Source organism: Papio anubis, chromosome 12, assembly GCF_008728515.1.
Source record: "Papio anubis isolate 15944 chromosome 12, Panubis1.0, whole genome shotgun sequence".
Classification (NCBI taxonomy): domain Eukaryota; kingdom Metazoa; phylum Chordata; class Mammalia; order Primates; family Cercopithecidae; genus Papio; species Papio anubis.
In genome coordinates, this window is record NC_044987.1 from 116,862,665 (window position 1) to 116,883,110 (window position 20,446).

The window sequence follows — 20,446 nt, forward strand, 5'->3', positions numbered from 1 at the left end:
CCGAGGCGGGTGGATCACTTGAGGTCAGGAGTTCCAGACCAGCCTGGCCAACAGGCGAAGAAACCCTGTCTTTACTAAAAACACAAAAAGTAGCCGGGCGTGGTAGCGCATGCCTATAGTCCCAGCTACTTGGGAGGCTGAGGCAGAAGAATTGCTTGAACCCAGGAGGCAGATGTTGCAGTGGGCCGAGACTGAGCCACTGCACTACAGCCTGGGCGACAGAGCAAGACTCCATCTCAAACAAAACAAAACAAAACAAAACAAACAAAAAACCTTCCCTTGGTTTTCCATTGCACTTAGAATAAAATCTGAACTCTTGGCAGGGCATGTGGCTCACACTTGGGGAGGCTGAGGTGAGTGGATCACTTGAGGTCAGGAGTCCGAGACCAGCCTGGCCAACAGGGTGAAACCCAGTCTCTACTAAAAATACAAAAATTAACCGGGCACGGTGGCCTGTGCCTGTAATGCCAGCTACTTGGGAGGCTGAGGCAGGAGAATTGCTTGTACCCTGGAGGCAGAGGTTGCAGTGAGTGGAGATACCACTGCACTCCAGCCTGGGCAACAAAGCAAGACTCCGTCAAAAAAAAAAAAAAAAAAAAAAAAACCATGGGGACTGGTGAGGGTGAGGGTGGAAGACAGCAGAAAGCAGAAGTGCTCTGTGAATTAGGTGGACCTGGGTTCAAATCCCCATTCTACCACTTGGAAGTATTTGGGACTTTGGCAAACCCCTCATTCATTTCTGCCACAAGTATTTATTAAACATCTATTCAGGGCCAAACACTGTTTTGGGTACTATAGATACAGTGGTGAATAAAACAGTGCAAAATGAGACAATTTCAAGTGCTGTGTGATGCAAAACTGACTTTAGATTCCGCCATCAGATGACCTTTCCAAGAGGTGACATTTGAGCAGGAATGCCGATGATGAAGAAGCCAGCTCTGAGAAAAGCTAGGTTCAGTGTTTTCCTGGCACCAGGGAACAGCAGGTGCAAGGGCCAGGAGGTGGGAAGGAGCTTGGCCTGTGGAGGAGGAATGTGAGAAAGCCAGTGAGGCTGAGCAGCGAGGAAAGGGGAGGGGTGACCTGAGCCTGGGAGGAGTAGACGGGCCCGAGAGCCTTGAGAGCTTTGTGGACCTTAATCAAGAGTTAAAATATTATTTTTTTTGAGACGGAGTTTCGCTCTGTTGCCCAAGCTGGAGTGCAGTGGCGCGATCTCAGCTCACTGCAACCTCCGACTCCTAGGTTCAAGTGATTCTCCTGCCTCAGCCTCCCGAGGAGGCTGGAATTACAGGCATGAGCCACAGCGCCCTGCCTAACTTTTTGTTTTTCTTTTGAGACAGAGTCTCGCACTATCACCCGGGCTGGAGTGCAGTGGCAAGATCGCGGCTCGCTGCAACCTCCGCCTCCTGGATTCAAGTGATTCTCCTGCCTCAGCCTCCCGTGTAGCTAGGATTACAGGCATGAGTCAGATTATAGGTATGAGCCACCACACCCGTCCTCCACGGTTCATTTTATGGCCTCATATACAGAGCTGAGTCAAGTCTACTTCTCAGTTTGTTACACATCAACACTATGAACAAGGGCCCCCTCGAGTTATGTTAATTCACTTTCCCTCTTTCACTTCCCAGCTTCCTTCCTCTCCCCTGCCATCCATCAGACCCCATGTCAGCACGCTCAGTCGGAGTCCTTGAAGCCTGCCTGGCTCTGTACCATGCATGGCACTGTCTCCTACGTGGATGTGTTTGTAATTTTCATGCCTGATGTCATGCAGGAAATTCAATTCTGTTATTTACACGTTTACATTTTCGCTCTCGATGCTGTTTTCCACATGCATCTTGTTTGTTGTTTCTACAAGCTACATGCGTGTTATACCATGTTGAGTGTCTAGCACCTTTATGATCCACCTCACCTCCACAGTGTTGCACACTCAAACTGGCCTCAACCCCGCCATCACAGGCATCCCTGCAGTTAACATCTTCCTGCTGTCCCGTTATGGACTGTGGGAGAATTCCCCTTGGAGTGGGATTTCCAGGATAGAGTACACGCACTCGTGACTTCACAAAGTACCACAGATGCTCTCCTGAGTGGCTGTGAGAGTTGACACTCGACCTGGAGGCTTCTGGTTCTCTCAGGACTTGGTACCATCCAACTTTTTAATGGCTTGCTGATCTGATGAATTTAAAGTGGTACCTCATGTTCCTCTGAGTTCTCTGATGGCTGGAGAGTTTGAGCCGCTCTTTGTGCCCTTGTCAGCCATTGGGATTCCCTCGTCTGTGAACTGGCTCTTCATATCTTTTGTCCTTCTTTTTGCTATTGGGTTTCTAGCCTTTTTTCTACTAATTTGCATATCTAATATCTAATCATTAATTCCTTGCTGGTTTATGACCTTGAACATATTTCCTATCTGTCTGTCTTTGTCTCCTTGTCTAACATGCTCTTAGTTAAAGAATAATCACTCCTTCTCAGGCCGGGTGCAGTGGCTCATGTCTGTAATCCCAGCACTGTGGGAAGCTGAGGCAGGAGGATCACTTGAGCCCAGGAATTCAAGATCAGCCTCAGCACAGCAAGGCTGATGCGGGGCAGGTGATCCCCAAAATTGGGGCTTAGCCCAAGAGAGTTTTTTACTTCACCTGGGAAAGAATTCAAGGGTGAGCTGGTGGTGTTAGACAGCACATCAAACTTTTTTTTTTTGAGACGTAGTGTCGCTCTGTCGCCCAGGCTGGAGTGCAGTGGCACGATCTCGGCTCACTGCAAGCTCTGCCTCCCGGGTTCATGCCATTCTCCTGCCTCAGTCTCCCGAGTAGCTGAGACTACAGGCGCCCGCCACCTCGCCCGGCTAATTTTTTGTATTTTTAGTAGAGACGGGGTTTCACTGTGTTAGCCAGGATGGTCTCAGTCTCCTGACCTCGTGATCTGCCTGCCAAAGAGTCTAGAAATTCTTGAATTCTTGAATTCCCTTTAAGGCCTGACCTGTGTGGGTGGCTAAGGATTCTAGGGTTTGAATCAAGTTCTTCATGGTTGACTCGTGGTAAGCAGAGCCACCCAAGGGTGCCACTAGTCCTATTGCTGCCCTGATTCCCACCAAAATTAATCCTATTGCCACTTACTTCTGGTGTTCTTGGGTCTTATGGGGTTACAGACTGTGGCCTCTGGAGGGGCAAGAGCAGCTATTATCCATTCACCTCTGTTCCAAGTTTTTTATTTTTATTTTTTAAGACAAAGTCTCAAAAAAATTAGCAGGGCGTGGTGGCGGGTGCCTGTGGTTCCAGCTACTCGGTAGGCTGAGGCCAGAAAATTGCTTGAACCAGAAGGCAGAGGTTACAGTGAGCCGAGATTGTGCCATTGCACTCCAGCCTGAACAACAGGGCAAGATTCCTTCTTTTTTTTTTTTTTTTTTTTTTTTTTGAGATGGAGTCTCACTCAGCCACCCAGGCTGGAGGGCAGTGGTGCGATCTCGGCTCACGGCAACCTCCGCCTCTGGAGTCCAAGTGATTCTCCCGTCTCAGCCTCCTGAGTAGCTGGGATTACAGGCACCCACCGTCACACCCGGTTAATTTTTGTATTTTGGTAGAGACGGGGTTTCACCATATTGGCTAGGCTGGTCTTGAACTCCTGACCTCAGGTGATTCGTCTGCCTCGGTCTCCCAAAGTGCTGGGATTATAGGCGTGAGCCACCTCCTGTAATTTTTTTTTTTTTTTTGAGATGGAGTCTCGCGCTGTCACTCATGCTGGAGAACAGTGGCGTGATCTCAGCTCACTGCAAGCTCCGCCTCCCGGGTTCACGCCATTCTCCTGCCTCAGCCTCCCGAGTAGCTGGACTACAGCCTCGGCCCCACCACTGCTAGTTTTGTATTTTTTTAGTAGAGACGGGTTTCACCATGTTAGCCAGGAGATCCCCATCTCCTGATCTCGATCTGCCTGTCTCGCCTCCCAAAGTGCTGCTGACAGGCTTGAGCCACCGCTTCGGCCTTTTTTTTTTTTTAATAGAGTCTTGCTCTGTTGCCCAGGCTGGAGTGCGTGCGGGCACAACTCGGCTCATTACAACCTTTGCTTCTCAAGTCCTATCAATTCTCGTGCCTCAGTCTTTTTTGAGACGAGTCTAGTTCTGTCTCCATGGAGTGCAGTGGCGCCATCTCGGCTCACTGCAAGCTCCACCTCCCGGGTTCACGCCATTCTCCTGGCTCAGCCTCCCGAGTAGCTGGGACTACAGGCGCCCACCACCGCGCCCGGCTAATTTTTTGTATTTTTAGTAGAGACGGGGTTTCACTGTGATCTTGATCTCCTGACCTCGTGATCCGCCCGCCTCGGCCTCCCAAAGTGCTGGGATTACAGGCGTGAGCCACCGCGCCTGGCTCGTGCCTCAGTCTTTCGAGTAGCTGGGATTACAAGTGCCCGCCACCAAGCCCAGCTAATTTTTATATTTTTAGTACAGACTGGGTTTCAGCATGTTGGCCAGGCTGGTCTTGCACTCCTGACCTCATGTGATCTGTCTGCCTCGGCCTCCCAAAGTACTGGGATTAGGTGTGAGTCACTACCCCTGTCCGGTCCAAACAACCAGTTCTTTTTCCCTCTGGACTGTGGTGCCATTTTTATCATACAGCACTTATAGAGCTGCCTACATATATATTGTTCTAAGCTCTCTTTTTGGTTCTTTGGCCCACTTCACTATTTCTTACCAGTATCTTACGCTTGTCATCATTATGGTTTTCGGTGTGGTTTAATGTGAGGACCCAGCCCCTTCTCCTTGGTCATCTTGTTCAAACTTCACCTAGCTTTTCATGGACCTTTATTCTTTATAGAAATGTTACAAAAATGTTTTCCAAGTTCTTAAAAAATCCTCCCAATTTCTATTCGGATTTCATTGAATTCACAGATTAATTTCAGAAGAAATCACATCTTTGTGTTAAGTTGTTCTGTTTATTAACAAGATATGTCACATCAGTTATTGAGATCTTTTGTGTTATAAAATTTTGTTGTTCAGGCCAGGCACAGTGGCTCATGCCTGTAATCCCATAACTTTGGGAGGCCAGGGCAGGCGGATCACCTGAGGTGAGGAGTTCGAGACCACCCTAGCCAACATGGTGAAACCCTGTCTCTACTAAAAATACAAAAAATTAGCTGGGCATGGTGGTGGGCGCCTGTAGTCCAAGCTACTTGGGAGGCTGAGGCAGGAGAATCGCTTGAACCCTGGAGGCAGAGGTTGCAGTGAGCTGAGATCGTGCCTGGCGACAGAGCAAGACTCCATCTCAAAAAAAAAAAATTTTTGTTCAAAAAGTTCTGAGTTGTGTTTATATTTCCTACTTCATGGGTTTTATTGATGTTGTGAATGATACTTTAGTCTCTTTTTTTTTTTTTCTCTTTGAGATGGAGTCTCACTCTATTGTCCAGGCTGAAGCGAAGTGGTGTGATTTTGGCTCACTGCAGCCTCCGCCTTCCAGGTTCAAGCGATTCTCCTGCCTCAGCCTCCCGAGTAGCTGGGATTACAGGCATGTGCCACCACGCCTGGCTAATTTTTGTATTTTTAGTAGATACGAGGTTTCACCATGTTGGCCAAACTGGTCTTGAACTCCTGACCCCAAGTGATCCGCCTGCCTCAGCCTCCCAAAGTGCTGGGATTACAGGTGTGAGCCACCATGCCTGGTCCCTTATATTCTATTCTACTTTTCGTTTTTTTTTTTTTTTTTGAGATGGAATTTCGCTCTTTGTTGCCCAGGCTGGAGTGCAGTGGCATTTAGCTCTCTGCAACCTTCGCCTCCTGGATTCAAGCGATTCTCCTGTCTCAGCCTCCCAAGTAGCTGGGATTACAGGCACCTGCCACCACGCCTGGCTAATTTTTGTATTTTTAGTAGACACGGGGGTTTCACCATGTTGGCCAGGCTGGTCTTGAACCCCTGACCTCAGGTGACCTGCCCGCCTCGGCCTCTTAAACTGCTGGGATTACAGGTGTGAGCCACTGCGCCCGGCCGCTTTTTTTTTTTTTTTTTTTTCCCTGTAACATTGCTGAACTCTGGGTTTTTTGTTTTGTTTCTGTTTTTGAGATAGAGTCTCACTCTGTCTCCCAGGGTGGAGTGCAGTGATCTGATCGTGGCTCATTGCAACCTCAGCCTCAGGGGCTCAAGGGATCCTCCTGCCTCCCAAGTGGCTAAAATCACGGCGTGTGCTACCATGCCCAACTATAGTTTTTAATTTATTTGTAGAGACGGGGTCTCCCTATGTTGCTCAGGCTGGTCTCAAACTCCTGGCCTCTAGTAATCCTCCTGCTTTGGCCTCTAAAAGTGTTGGGATTATAGACATGAGCCACCATGCCTGGCCTTCTAATTTGTTAAAGTAGCCTGTAGATTATGTTGGATTTTCTATACCCATATAATCTGCCAACAATGACAGTTTACTTTCATTTCTTTTTCTTGGCTTATTGTTTTGGCCAGGACTTCTTTTTTAAAAAAAATTAAAATTCTTTTATTTTTTTGGATATAGGGTCTTGCTCTGTTGCCCAGGCTGGAGTGCAGTGGTGAGATCATAGCTCACTGCAGCCTCGACCTCCTAGGCTCAAGGGATCCTCCTGCCTCAACCTCTTTAGTAGCTGGGACTACTACGCCCAGCTAATTTTCTTTATTTTTTTCTTTTTGTAAAGACAGGGTCTTGCTATCTCGCCCAAGCTGTTACTCCTGGGCTCAAGGGCTCCTCCTGCCTCAGCCTACCAAAGTGCTGGGATTCTAGGCAGGACTTCTAACACTTAACTGAGCAGCGTCGTTGATAGAGAGCATCATTGCATCATTGCCTTGTTCCTGATCTTCAAGAAACTGTGGATACTTATTCCATTATACTTAATTGTATGCAGCTTTTATCAGCCTGAGACAATTACTCTTTGTTCCTGTGAGTTTTTATCATAAATCGTCACAGAAGTTCATAAAATGCTTTTTCTGCATATTTTGAGATAACCATTTTCTCCTTTAGTTCACCGACATGGTGAATTGCAGTAATAGATGTTTATAATGTTGAACCATTCTTACATTCTTGGAATAAACTCTACTTGATCTTCATGCATTTTTTTGGAAAAAAAAATTATTCTTCTTATTTTTATTTATTTATTTTTTTTGAGGTGGAGTCTCACTCTGTCCCCCAGGCTGGAGTGCAGTGGTGCAATCTCAGCTCACTGCAAGCTCCGCCTCCTGGGTTCACACCATTCTCCTGCCTCAGCCTCCTGAGTAGCTGGGACTACAGGTGCCCGCCACCACGCCTGGCTAATTTTTTTTGTATTTTTAGTAGAGATGGGGTTTCACCCTGTTAGCCAGGATGGTCTCTATCTCCTGACCTTGTGATCTGCCTGCCTCAGCCTCCCAAAGTGCTGGGATTACAGGCGTGAGCCACCGTGCCAGGCTTTTTTTTTTTTATTCTTAATTGTGGTATTTTTGAGACAGAGCCTCGATCTGTCATCAGCCTGGAGTGCAGTGGTGCGATCTCGGCTCACTGTAACCTCCACTTCCCGGGTTCAAGCGATTCTCCTGCCTCAGTCTCCCTGAGTAGCTGGGATTGCAGGCGCCTGCCACCACTCCTGGCTAATTTTTATATTTTTAGTAGAGACGGGGTTTCACCATGTTGGTCAGGCTGGTCTTGATCTCTTCACCTCGTGATCCGCCCACCTCTGCCTCCCAAAGTGCTGGGATTACAGGCGTGAGTCACCGTGCTAGGCCGGAAAAAAATTATTCTTAATTGTGGCAAATACACATAACATAACATAAAATTTACCATCTCAACAGTTTTGAAGTATATACTCAGTGGCGTTAAGTATATGCACACTGTTATGCAACCAATTTCCAGAACAGTTTCGTCTTTCAAAACGGAAACTCGACACTCATCAAAGAACAACTCTCTATTTCCCACCCCCCTTTCCCCAGCCCTTGGCAACCACCATTCTGCTTTCTGTCTTTTTTTTTTGAGATGGAGTCTCGCTCTGTCACCCAGACTGGAGTGCAGTGGCACGATCTTGGCTCACTGCAACCTCTGCCTCCTGGGTTCAAGCTATTCTTCTGCCTCAGCCTCCTGAGTAGCTGGGATTACAGGCGCGTGCCACTATACCTGGCTAATTTTTGTATTTTTAGTAGAGATGAGTTTCTCCATGTTGGCCAGGCTGGTCTCAAACTCCTAACCTCAGGTGATCCGCCTGCCTTGGCCTCCGAAAGTGCTGGGATTACAGGTGTGAGCCACGGCCCTGGTTTCTGTCTTTATGAATCTGACTACTCTAGATACCTTACATAAGTGGAATAATACAGTATTTTCCTGTATGTGACTGATATTTCACTTAGCATATTGATTTTTTTTTTTTTTTTTTTTTTTTTGAGATGGGGTCTCACTCCATCACCCAGGCTGGAGTGCAGTGGTGCGATCTTGGCTTACTACAACCTCTATCTCCCGGGCTCAAGCGATCCTCCAGCCTCAGCCTCCTGAGTAGCTGGGACCACAGGCGTGCACCACCACACCATCTAATTTTTGTATTTTTGGTAAAGATGGTATTTTGCTATGTTGTCCAGGCTGGTCTTGAACTTGTGAGCTCAAGGAGATCCAGGAGATACACCCACCTTGGCCTCCCAAAGTGCTGGGATTAGAGGCATTCACCACCACATCTGGCCCATATTGATGCATTTTTACATGACATTAGTGAATTCAATTAGCCTAGTATTTTATTTAGAATGTTTCATATCAGCTGGGCGCGGTGGCTCATGCCTGTAATCCCAACACTTTGGGAGGCCAAGGTGGGTGGATCTCCTTGAGCTCACAAGTTTGAGACCAGCCTGGCTACCATGGCAAAACACTGTTTCTACTAAAAATACAAAAATTAGCTGGGCATGGTGGTGCATGCCTGTAATCCCAGCTACTAGGGAGGCTGAGGCAGGATAATTGCTCGAACTCAGGGGGCGGAGGTTGCAGTGAGCTGAGATTGTGCCACTGCACTGCAACCTGGGTGACAGAGTGAGACTCTATCTCAAAAAAAAAAGTTTTATATCTATATCGATTAGTAAAATAGATGTATTTTTTTCTTATCTTGTGGTGTACTTACCTATTTTATTTAAGAAGATTAAACTAGCCTCATATCTGTATAAGACTACTTGTTGCTTCAGCATTTGGTAGAACCTGGCCGGGTGCGATGGCTCACGTCTGTAATCCCAGCACTTTGGGAGGCCTAGGTGGGCAGATCACGAGGTCAAGAGATCTAGACCATCCTGGCCAACATGGTGAAACCCCGTCTCTACTAAAAATACAAAAATTAGCTGGGCGTGGTGGCACCCCTGTAGTCCAGCTACTCGGGAGGCTGAGGCACGAGAATCGCTTGAACCTAGGAGGTGGAGGTTGCAGTGCGCTGAGATTGTGCCACTGCACTCCAGCCTGGGTGACAGAGTGAGACTCCATCTTTTTTTTTTTTTTTTTTTTTTTTTTGAGACGGAGTCTCGGCCTGTCACCCAGGCTGGAGGCAGTGGCCGGATCTCAGCTCACTGCAAGCCCGGCCTCCGGGTTCACGCATTCTCCTGCCTCAGCCTCCCTCTTGTGTAGCTGGGACTACAGGCGCCTGCCTCTTTCACCTCTACCTCGGCTAGTTTTTGTATTTTTAGTAGAGACGGGTTTCACCGTGGCTAGCCAGATGGTCTCTGATCTCCTGACTCGGGTGGATCCGCCTGCCCTCGCCTCCCAAAGTGCTGGGATTACAGGCTTGAGCCACCGCGCCCGGCCGAGACTCCATCTTAAAACAACAACATTTGGTAGAACTTACCGGTAAAGTTTCTGTGTTGGTAGAAACAAACAAACACTTCTCCCTTGCACCACAGAGGTCCTGTCAGAGGACCTCTTGGGAAATTAACCAGTACAAATATGTGAAGTGGCTGGGCACTGTGGCTCACACCTGTAATCCCATTGGTTTGGGAGGGTGAGGTGGGAGGGTCGCTGGAGGCCAGGATTTTGAGACCAGCATCATAGTGACTCCATCTCTACAAAAAATTTTTTAAAAAAATTATCTGGGTGTGGTGGCACAGGCCTGTGGTCCCAGCTACTCTGGAAGCTGAGGCAGGAGGGTCTCTTGAACCTAGGAGGTGGAGGCTGCAGTGAACAGTGATTTTACCACTGCACTCCAGCCTGGGGGACAAAGTGAGACCCTGTCTCTAAAGAAAAAATAACTAAGTAAATACATACATAAATAAATATGCATGTGAAGCCTTTAGCGCCTGGGTCGCATTAGAAAGACAATACTCAGGCCGGGCGCGGTGGCTCAAGCCTGTAATCCCAGCACTTTGGGAGGCCGAGACGGGCGGATCACAAGGTCAGGAGATCAAGACCATCCTGGCTAACATGGTGAAACCCCGTCTCTACCAAAAATACAAAAAACTAGCCGGGCGAGGTGGCGGGCGCCTGTAGTCCCAGCTACTCAGGAGGCTGAGGCAGGAGAATGGCGTAAACCCGGGAGGCGGAGCTTGCAGTGAGCTGAGATCCCGCCACTGCACTCCAGCCTGGGCGACAGAGCGAGACTCCGTCTCAAAAAAAACAAACAAACAAAAAAGAAAGACAATACTCCTTTACAGCGACGATGATGGTGATGACTGGAGGAGGGAGTGCAGAAAGCCCTTGCCCCGCCTGTACTGGATTTGCTAAACCTCGGAAAAGGGAAGACGCTTACTGCTGTCATTCACAGCCGGTTTCTAAAGGCGCACAGAAGCGTTGTTTTAGGGCTGGGCGCGGGGGCTCAGGCCTGTAATCCCAGCACTTCAGGAGGCCGAGGAGGGTGGATCACGAGGTCTAGGAGTTCAAGACCAGCCTGCGCCAGATGTTGAAACCCCATCTCTACTGAAAATACAAAAATTAGCCGGGCGTGGCAGCATGCCTGTAGTTCCAGCTATGCGGGAGGCTGAGGCAAGGAATTGCTTGAACCCGGGAGGCAGAGGTTGCAGTGAGCTGAGATCGCGCCACTGCACTCCAGCGTGGTTGACGGAACGAGACTCAGTCTCAAAAAAAGAAAAAAAAAAGTTGTTTTAGCCCCAAAATACCTCACTTCTCTCTTTTTTTTTTGTTTAATTTTATTTTTTGTTTTGTTGAGACAGCATCTCGCTCTATTCCGTCTCAAAAAAAGAAAAAAAAAGTTGTTTTAGCCCCAAAGTACCTCACTTCTCTTTTTTCTTTTCTTTTGTTGAATTTAATTTTATTTTTTTTTGTTTTGTTTTGAGACAGCATCTCGCTCTGTCGGCTAGCCTAGAGTGCAGTGGCACGAACACGGCCCACTGCAGCCTCGAACTCCCGGGCTCAGGCGATCCTCTAGCCTCGGCCTCCCAAAGTGGTGGGGTTACAGGCATGAGCCACCGCGCCCGGCGCTAAAGCACCTCATTTCTATCATCCATCTACTATTCCCTAATATTAATTGGGCACCACTATGACTCATTTCCGACACCGCAATGGGCCCTCTTGGTCTCCTTGTCCACCTTTCTTTCCCTCTTCCTCTTTTTATTTTTTGAAAGAGAGAGATCCAGGATGCAAGAGTCCCGACAATCATACTAGATATGCGAAAGAAAAAAAGCCGGAAGAAAATACACAAAAATCATAACGCTTTGAGGGTGTGGCTTACGGGTGTTTTTTTTTTTTTTCATTTTCCTAACTCTGCAATGCTGTTATATTACATCCACAACTTCAAACACAGTGCCGCACGGCCGCAGTCCCAATCAATTCAGTGATACAATTGTTACGGACGTCCTCTTCCCGCCCGGGGGGCGGACCCCGGCCCCGTCTGCTTGACAGGCTCGGGTCCCGCCCCGAGACAGTCCCAGGCTCCGCCCTCGAGCATACGCGCGCGCTCAGTCGCAGCGCAGAGAACCAATCACCAACCATTTCCACGCTCGGTCCCTTTTGGCTTCTGCCCTCAACCAAAATGGCGCTAGCTTGGAAGCTGCCGAGGTTCTAGGAGTTGCCGAAGCAAGTCCGGAAGCTACCGAGCGAGTCCGGAAGTTGCCGAAAGGGAGCAGCGGGGAAGGAGGATGGCGGATATCATCGCAAGACTCCGGGAGGACGGGATCCAAAAACGTGTGATACAGGAAGGCCGAGGAGAGCTTCCCGACTTTCAGGATGGGACCAAGGTTCGTGTCTACCCCTCCCCGCTCCCCCTCTGCGGCGTGGTGCGCATGCGAGGCGGGAGGAGGCCTTAGGCGAGAGGTTGCGCATGCCCAGAGGGCAGCGGCCAGTGACCCTACCGCTCACATGCAGAGCTCGACGCTGATTGGGCTGAATTTAAGTAGGGGTGAATTCGGACCTGTCTGCCCCGCCCCCTGGCTCGGCCTTGTAGCAGCATTGGTGGGGGAAGCCGTCAGTCATCACAAGCGGGTTGGGGTTGGGGGTTGATCTCAGTGCTTGGGCAGACACCACGCTGGAGGAAACCGAGGGTGGGGAGTGGTCCTAGGGCATCTGGATTTCAAGGCTTATGATCCTTTGTAGATGGAAGGGCCTTCCGAAAACACTTAGACCAACTGCCACTCTAAACATCCCGAGGCCCTGAGATGTGCAAAGCCGGAGAAAGGGCCCAGAGGTCAGGTCTCCCAGACAGGGACACTTTGGCAGTCTTCCTGCTGCACTAGTGGCTTGTTTGGGACAGATGAGGGCTGGGAAGTAAAGAACCTCCCACTTGTCTCCTTTTTACCAGGCCCCCATATCCAGCCCCTCTGCCCCCTTCTCCCCCAACCTACAACTCCAGGCTTCCCTGCTTCTGCAGTTGCCTCCTCCCGGAGTGCTTTTCCAGTTGCTACTTGTCTGCAGAGTAGGGAACTTCCCAGGGGCAGCTCCTGTGCCCAGCAGAGCAGTCAGGCAGGACATGCACATTGAGCAAATGAGCACATGCCCCCTGGCCAGCCCTGTGCTGAATCGGGCAGCTAAGCATCCTAGCCCAGTGCAGCATAAGTGCTCTGAGAGTAGAGGGGAGCTGCATGGCTGGAGTGATCCGCTATATGAAAAGAGATCTTCTCTAAGAAGAGACAGGATGTGTGGTGCGGGTTCATGCCCCCATGTACTGGGTGTTGGTGGTGAAAGAAGGGGCTGGCAAGGAAGATCCTGGATGGAACAGACACCAGAAGGAGAGATGTGAACAATGGCACCCCAAGATCAGGAACAGGTGGTGTTCAGTTCCCCGCACTGATTGAATGCTCACTATTCAAGCATTGTGCTACATGCTTCACACGTTTATTTCCTACACTGTGAGATAGGTACTGTTGTTGATTCCGTTTTACTGATGCGGAAACTGACTTCAGAGATGGAGCATGGTGCAGTTAAGAGCGTGGGCCAGTCTAACCATATCCTGTCGAGGGTTCAATCTTCAAACCTCTTTACTCTGCACCCACCCCCAGTGTTATCTCTAAAAACTCTCCCTGTCCAGATTACTCCCAGATGCAGCTCTCCAGTCATTACTTGTCTCTTAAACCTGACATACAGCTCTCTACTCACCATCTCCACCTGGAAGCCTGGTTGGCCACTCAAACTTAACCTGCTCCACCTGAGACTTCTCCGTGTCAGTTAGGGGAACCAACAACCTTCTCGTTGTTCAGGGCAAAAACCTTAGTGTCTCTGTGGTCCTCCCAGTCTCGCATCCCACATCACATCCTCAATATCCAGCCAGGATCTGAGTTCTCACCATTTCTGCCATCAGTGCTTGGGTCCAGGCCATCCTCATCTCCTGCCTGGGTTACTGCAGCGAACTCTAACTCTCCTCCTGCCTTTTTTGTCCCTCTGTGGTCTGTTCTCGTCCCAGCAGCAGAACCTATGCCAGATTCAATTCCTTTTCTGCTTGGAGCCACTCAGTGGCTTCCATCTCAGAGTAAAAAACAGAGGCCTCACCATAGCCTACAGGCCCTGTGAGGTCCACCCCTACTGACTTGGGTGAGCTCCCCTGCTGACCCCGTAGTGTACCCTGCCCCCTCCTTCACTCTGCTCCTCCACACTGGCCTTGCTGCTGTTGAACACATCATGCATTTGAAAGGGGAAGTTCCCTTGTCCCCCTCGAAGGACGTGTGATGGGGTGTGGCTCGCTTCTTCAGTGCCCCGCTGCTCAAACCTCTGGGGAAGCATACAGATGGGCAGGCTGTGGGGCTCCGACCTCATGGCAGTGTCTCAGGGTGAATGTTTACAGCTCTGTGTGTTCTAGGGTGCTCTTTTAGTTTGTGTATAGGCGGCTTATGTTAACCAGCTCAATTAGACCCCCTTCCTTATCACAAGGACAGAGGGCTTTCTGTAGCCTGGGGATTCTTGCCTTGATGTATCGGAGAATTAGATCACATGTGGGCTTGGAGAATGATTGCAAAGTGTTTTTCCGAGACAGAGTTTCACTCTTGTTGCCCAGGCTGGAGTGCAATGGCGCAATCTCGGCTCACTGCAACCTCTGCCTTCCAGATTCAAGCAATTCTCCTGCCTCAGCCTCCCAAGTAGCTGAGATTACAGTTGCCCGACATCAGGCCCGGCTAAATTTTTTTAATGTTTTTAGTAGAGACAGGCTTTCACCATGTTGGCCAAGTTGGTTTCAAACACCTTTTCTTTTTTTTTTCTTTTTGAGACAGAGTCTTGCTCTGTTGCCCAAGCTGGAGTGCAGTGGCATGATCTCAGTTCACTGCAACCTCCACCTTCCAGGTTCAGATGATTCTAACGCCTCAGCCTCCCAAGTAGCTGGGATTACAGGCATCTGCCACCATGGCCAGCTAATTTTTGTATTTTTAGTAGAGACGGGTTTTTGCCAGGTTGACCAGGCTGGTCTCGAACTCCTGACCTCAGGTGATCCACCTGCCTTGGAGATGGTCTGCCCCTGGAGTTGGGCCACTTGGTGGCCCCAGTTCTCCTCTGACTGCCCCAGCCGAACTCCGCCTCTTCCTGCCAGTTGATGACCTGCCAGCGTGCAGGTGCCTGTTGGTGTGATCTGCTGCTGCTTGCTCCCCTGATGGCCTCTCAATGACCAGGTGCTCGTGTTGTCTTCTGCTGATGGGCTCCTCTAACATCTGACTGCCTGTGTCTGCCCGCTAGGGTCTTGGTTTTTTGTAGGCACAGGATAGGGGTGTGGCAGGCCAGGGTGGTCTTGGGAAATGCAACATTTGGGCAGGAAATGCCTGTTCTGACCTAGGTCCGTGGGGGTGGAGCCCTACCCAGGGACCATGCCCTCCTCTACCCAGCACTTCCCTTCTCCCCTTCCATATTATTTAACAGGCCCACGCTCTTCCCTTCCCAGCACCTTTTTCAATATCACATTGTCACACTGCAAGGCTTTTTACACCTGCTGTTCTTTCGGCCTGGAAAGTTCCTATCCCAGGATCCACTTGGCTTGCTTTCTTCCTTACTCCCCCACCCGCAACTCTGTGTAATCCAGCCCTAACCCCCTTGCCCTACTGTTTCCCAAGCACGTGGCTTCACCTGCCATGACACATTGTTTTGTTTGACGCCCGTCGCCTCCCTCTACAAGCGCCCTGTGAGCTCCAGGGGGGCAGGGCCTTTTTTGTGTTTTGCTCACTGCCATGTTCTGGTGTCTAGCACAGAGCTTGGGCACATAGTAGGTGCTTAGTAAATATGTGTTGAGAGATGACTGGAGTCAGACTGCTTGGACTCTTGTTCCCACTCAGCCACCCACTAGCCGTGTGGCTTGGGCCTATTTCTCCCCTCCTTGTGACTTAGTTTTCTCACCAGCATGGGAGGATAAAACCAGGTGTAAGATCAGGTGGTGTCCCTGGGGAAGCCCCGTCCCTTGTGCCGTCTGCAGGCCGGGGACTGGACTTGTCCTTGGGGGTCAGGGTGAGGGTTTGTGCCCTTGCCTGACCTCGCATGTGGCCCACAGGCCACGTTCCACTACCGGACGCTGCACAGTGACAACGAGGGCACCGTGCTGGACGACAGCCGGGTGCGTGGCAAGCCCATGGAGCTCATCATTGGCAAGAAGTTCAAGCTGCCTGTGTGGGAGACCATCGTGTGCACCATGCGAGAAGGGGAGATTGCCCAGTTCCTCTGTGACATCAAGGTGTCTGTCCTGCACCTGTCTGCGGTGGCTGTCCAGCCAAGCCCTATTTCCTATCCCCAGGGCTCCTCCTCCCTCCACCCTCTGCTAGACTGCCACCCACTGTTTCTTTCTTGTTTTTGAGATGGAGTCTCGATCTGTTGCCCAGGCCAGAGTACAGTGGTACGCTCTCAGCACACTGCACCCTCCGCCTCCTGGGTTCAAGCAATTCTCCTGCCTCAGCCTCCCAAGTAGCTGGGATTACAAACACCCACCATGACGCCTAGCTAATTTTTGTATTTTTAGTAGATACAGGGTTTCACCATGTTGGCCAGGCTGGTCTTGAACTCCTGACCTCAGGTGATCCACCCGCCTTGGCCTCCCAAAGTGCTGGGATTACAGGCGTGAGCCACCATGCCTGGCCCACCCACTCTTTCCAGACCACCAGCCTGCTGATGGCGTCCTGGCCTCCATTCCGCCTTCCCCTATTAGCCAGACTGAGGCCAGGGGACTCATTCTCAAATGCAAACGACCTGTACATCCCTTTGTTTCAAACCTCAATGGCTCCTGGTCACTGTCAGGATAGAGCACAGTAAGTCCTCACTTTATGTCACTGATACGTTCTTGGAAACTGTGACTAAGAGAAAAAACATACATCAGGTGCTCAGTCACCATCATTTCTCTCAGCATAATTTTGTTAAAACATTGATGAGAAGAAAAATTGGTTTCGTTATGTATTGTTTCGCCTACAGTTTCCGAGAACCTACTTAGGACATTGAGGACTTAAACTGTATAAACTATAGCTGCTTACATAGCTTTTTGGGGCTGGCCCCTGCGGTCTCACCCTCTTACTCAACCTCCCTGCTTTTCCTTTCCATTCCCCTTCTTAGCCAAGATCTTCCCTCTTCCTTCAAAGCTTATTCCTGGGTCACCACCTCTAGGAAGCCCTCCTTGACTGCTAGTGGTTGGCTCAACTCCCACCTTTGGGTCCTCCAACCCTCATGCCCTGCATGGCCAGGATTTGCTCTTCTGCCTTGTCCTAGGCTATTGCAGAGCAGGGATCTGGCCTGTTTACTTCTAGCTTTGGGATGCCCAGTGTGAGCCAGTCCAGAGCCAAGACTCAGGAAATACCCGCTGATGGCAACCCGGCAGTTAGCTCCTGTCCAGACAATAGGGCAGTGGGAGGAGTGGGGAGGAGTGGGGAGGACCTGGGTGGGAGGAATCTGGTTCTCACCAGCCGAGCAGCTTTGCCAAGCAAGAGATGAGAGGCTAGGTTCCCTATGCCTGTCTCCCTGTGGGTTTTTTTTTTTTCCGTTTGGACGAAGTCTCACTCTGTTGCCCAGGCTGGAGTGCAGTGGTGCAATCTCGGCTCACTGCAACCACCATCTCCCGGGTTCAAGTGATTCTCTGCCTTAGCTTCCCAAGTAGCTGGGATTACAGGCGCCCACCATCATGCCTGGCTAATTTTTTTTTTTTTTTTTTTTGAGACGGAGTCTTGTAGAGTCTCGCTCTTTCCACCAGGCTGGAGTGCAGTGGCCAAATCTCAGCTCACTGCAAGCTCCACCTCCCAGGTTCACGCCATTCTCCTGCCTCAGCCTCCTGAGTAGCTGGGACTACAGGCGCCCGCCACCTCGCCCGGCTAGTTTTTTGTATTTTTTAGTAGAGACGGGGTTTCACCGTGTTAGCCAGGATGGTCTTGATCTCCCGACCTCGTCATCCGCCCATCTCAGCCTCCCAAAGTGCTGGGATTACAGGCTTGAGCCACCACGCCCGGCCATGCCTGGCTAATTTTTGTATTTTAGTAGAGATGGGGTTTCACCATGTTGGTCAGGGTGGTCTTGAACTCCTGACCTCAGGTGATCTGCCCACCTTGGTCTCCCAAAGTGCTAGGATTATAGGTGTGAGCCACCACGTCTGGCCTCCCTGAGGGTTTTGAAGTGGCTGCCTTGGCCCAGCTCTGAGGTAGGCCCTCAGTAAGGCAGGAGAAGGAGGAGCTGCTGGGAACAGAATGTGGGGGCCCTAGCACTTTGCATAGTCCAGCTTGTGGGCTTTATCCTCGGGAGGGAGAGGAGGTTAGAATTCTACTGGGCAGACAGGGGTTGATGGTAGGCATGTGTCTGTGGTGGGGTTGAGGATGGGGGTAGGCGCTCTGTTTGGTGGCCAGAGAACGTGGCAGAAGCTGGGGCTTCCTTGGGAAAGAGGGCTGAGTGACTGGAGGAGTCCTGAGTTAAAAGCCTCTTGCGCTTTAACGAAGTAGGGGCCCCCTTGTTGTCCTCTGGGCCTTGGTGTTTGTTCTCAGATGGTGGTGGGGAAGGGGCTGGGTCTTATGGACCCAGTGATCCGCCAGCCCACAGTGACAGCCCCAGTGTCCTTGCCTTCCTGCAGCACGTGGTCCTGTACCCGCTGGTGGCCAAGAGTCTCCGCAACATCGCGGCGGGCAAGGACCCCCTGGAGGGTCAGCGGCACTGCTGCGGTGTTGCACAGATGCATGAACACAGCTCCCTGGGCCACGCTGACCTGGACGCCCTGCAGCAGAACCCCCAGCCCCTCGTCTTCCACATGGAAATGCTGAAGGTAAGGGGCCGCTGAGCCTGGCCCCACTGCCCAGCCTCAGGGTGGTGCAGGCCTGTCCGCCCAGGGGTGATGGGATCCGTGGGTGGACTGCTGGGGGAGTGGACAGGGACAAGAAAACCTGTGCAGGACCCTTGGCAGTCCTCTGGGTCTCCTTTTCTCCTCCTTCATGTCTCAAATGTCACCTCCTCCAGGAAGCTGGCCCTGCCCACCCAGCCTCCTCGTTCTCTATCTTGGAGGAGCTCATTTCCTTTGTAGCCTCTGCCACGCCTTGAAGTCCCTGGGAATTCATGTATTTCCTTGTCCATTTAGGAAATCTGCCATGGAGCATGATCTCTGCGAGGGAGGGCAGGGCTTTTCACCGTCTCGTTCACTGTTCTATTCTTAGCACTTGGCACAGTGCTGGGCACACAGGAGATGTGACATCGATGTTTATTGAATGCTTTTTGAGTGACAAGCAGCTCTGTTGCTGGTGTGTGATGTCTGGGGGCCCAGCCAGCCCAGATGTGGGTCAGATCTGTTGCTGAAGCAGCTGTGGTGTCCCCGGGCCCCGCTGTGATATGCCCTGTGCCCTGCAGGTGGAGAGCCCTGGCACATACCAGCAGGACCCATGGGCCATGACGGATGAAGAGAAGGCAAAGGCAGTGCCGCTTATCCACCAGGAGGGCAACCGGTTGTACCGCGAGGGGCATGTGAAGGAGGCTGCTGCCAAGTACTACGATGCCATTGCCTGCCTCAAGAACCTACAGATGAAGGTGCTGCCCGGAGGCTGAGGGGGAGGATGGAGGGGGGTGTGAAGCCAGGGTGCCCAGGTCTACAGCTTCTCCCCGCTCCCTGCCCCTGTGCTCCCAGGAACAGCCTGGGTCCCCTGAATGGATCCAGCTGGACCAGCAGATCACGCCACTGCTGCTCAACTACTGCCAGTGCAAGCTGGTGGCCGAGGAGTACTACGAGGTGCTGGACCACTGCTCTTCCATCCTCAACAAGTACGACGGTGAGCACTGGGCACTGGGCTGCTGGGGGCTGCGAGTGGTCAGAGTGTGGCCTTTCTCCTGTCACTGCTGGGGCTCAAGACCTAGTCTTTCATACCCTCCATTCTGAGCTCCCACGGGGGCCTGACTAAATGCCCCTACTCGGCAGGGCCGTGGGTCCCCTTGTGCCAATGAAGCATGAATGATGTATTGGGGGTGGGGCAGGGTGGCATCTTCAGGTCAGGGAGGGCTCTCTCCCCTGTGGGCCCATGGTGCCAGGAGACATGAGGGCAGGCAGCTGGCCAGGATCCCCCCTCATGCCCTTGCATGCCCACTGCCCACTGGCATCCCCTGCAGACAACGTCAAGGCCTACTTCAAGCGGGGCAAGGCCCACGCGGCCGTGTGGAATGCCCAGGAGGCCCAGGCTGACTTTGCCAAAGTGCTGGAGCTGGACCCAGCCCTGGCACCCGTTGTGAGCCGAGAGCTGCGGGCCCTGGAGGCACGGATCCGGCAGAAGGACGAAGAGGACAAAGCCCGGTTCCGGGGGATCTTCTCCCATTGACAGGAGCACTCGGCCCTGCCTTATACCTGCCAAGCCCACCGCTGCAGCTGCCAGCCCTCCTGCCCCTGCTACGTCATGCTTCTGTGTATATAAAGGCCTTTATTTATCTCTCTCTGAGTCTGCCGAGCTGGTCCACTGGGAGAGCTGGGTCATCACCTGGCATTTCCTGGTACTTGGGTGGCTGTTGGGAGGCAAAGAATCAGGGTTCAAATGCTAGCCCCTCCACCTGCCATCTCTGAGGCTTCAGTGTCCCTGTTAGAGAAATTACGATGAGCTCTTTCACCAAGGAAGTGTCTCTTGTTGGCCAGGGTTAGGGCGCCCCAGGAGCCCCCAGTCTTAAGGGGGAGATGAAGTGGGTACAAGCC

The 20,446-nt window shown here is 51.3% G+C and overlaps 1 protein-coding gene across 3 annotated transcripts; it reads left to right on the forward strand.

Moving 5' to 3' along the window:
- Nucleotides 1-11,839: 11,839 nt before the first annotated feature.
- Nucleotides 11,840-20,193, forward strand: AIP (aryl hydrocarbon receptor interacting protein). 3 transcript variants are annotated; one of them, XM_017948204.3, is made up of 6 exons: nt 11,840-12,101; nt 15,821-16,000; nt 18,362-18,550; nt 19,126-19,302; nt 19,400-19,533; nt 19,876-19,948. In XM_017948204.3, exons 1-6 carry the CDS (start codon nt 12,003-12,005, stop codon nt 19,946-19,948), a joined length of 852 nt encoding a protein of 283 aa, XP_017803693.1. In that variant the 5' UTR covers nt 11,840-12,002. The 3 variants fall into 3 exon arrangements, with proteins under 3 accessions (XP_017803693.1, XP_021781174.1, XP_003909514.1); XM_003909465.5 differs by having other exon boundaries at nt 11,843-12,101; nt 19,400-19,541; nt 19,876-20,193; XM_021925482.2 differs by lacking the exon at nt 15,821-16,000 and having other exon boundaries at nt 11,841-12,101; nt 19,400-19,541; nt 19,876-20,193.
- The last annotated feature ends 253 nt before the right edge of the window (nt 20,194-20,446 follow it).

Bases quoted from the DNA above. Each gene is read 5' to 3' on its own strand.
- AIP (XM_003909465.5), top strand. From the start codon at position 12,003: ATGGCGGATATCATCGCAAGACTCCGGGAGGACGGGATCCAAAAACGT. The intron at 12,102-15,820 runs GTTCGTGTCTAC...TGTGGCCCACAG, and splicing joins ACTTTCAGGATGGGACCAAG to GCCACGTTCCACTACCGGAC. The intron at 18,551-19,125 runs GTAAGGGGCCGC...TGTGCCCTGCAG, and splicing joins TCCACATGGAAATGCTGAAG to GTGGAGAGCCCTGGCACATA.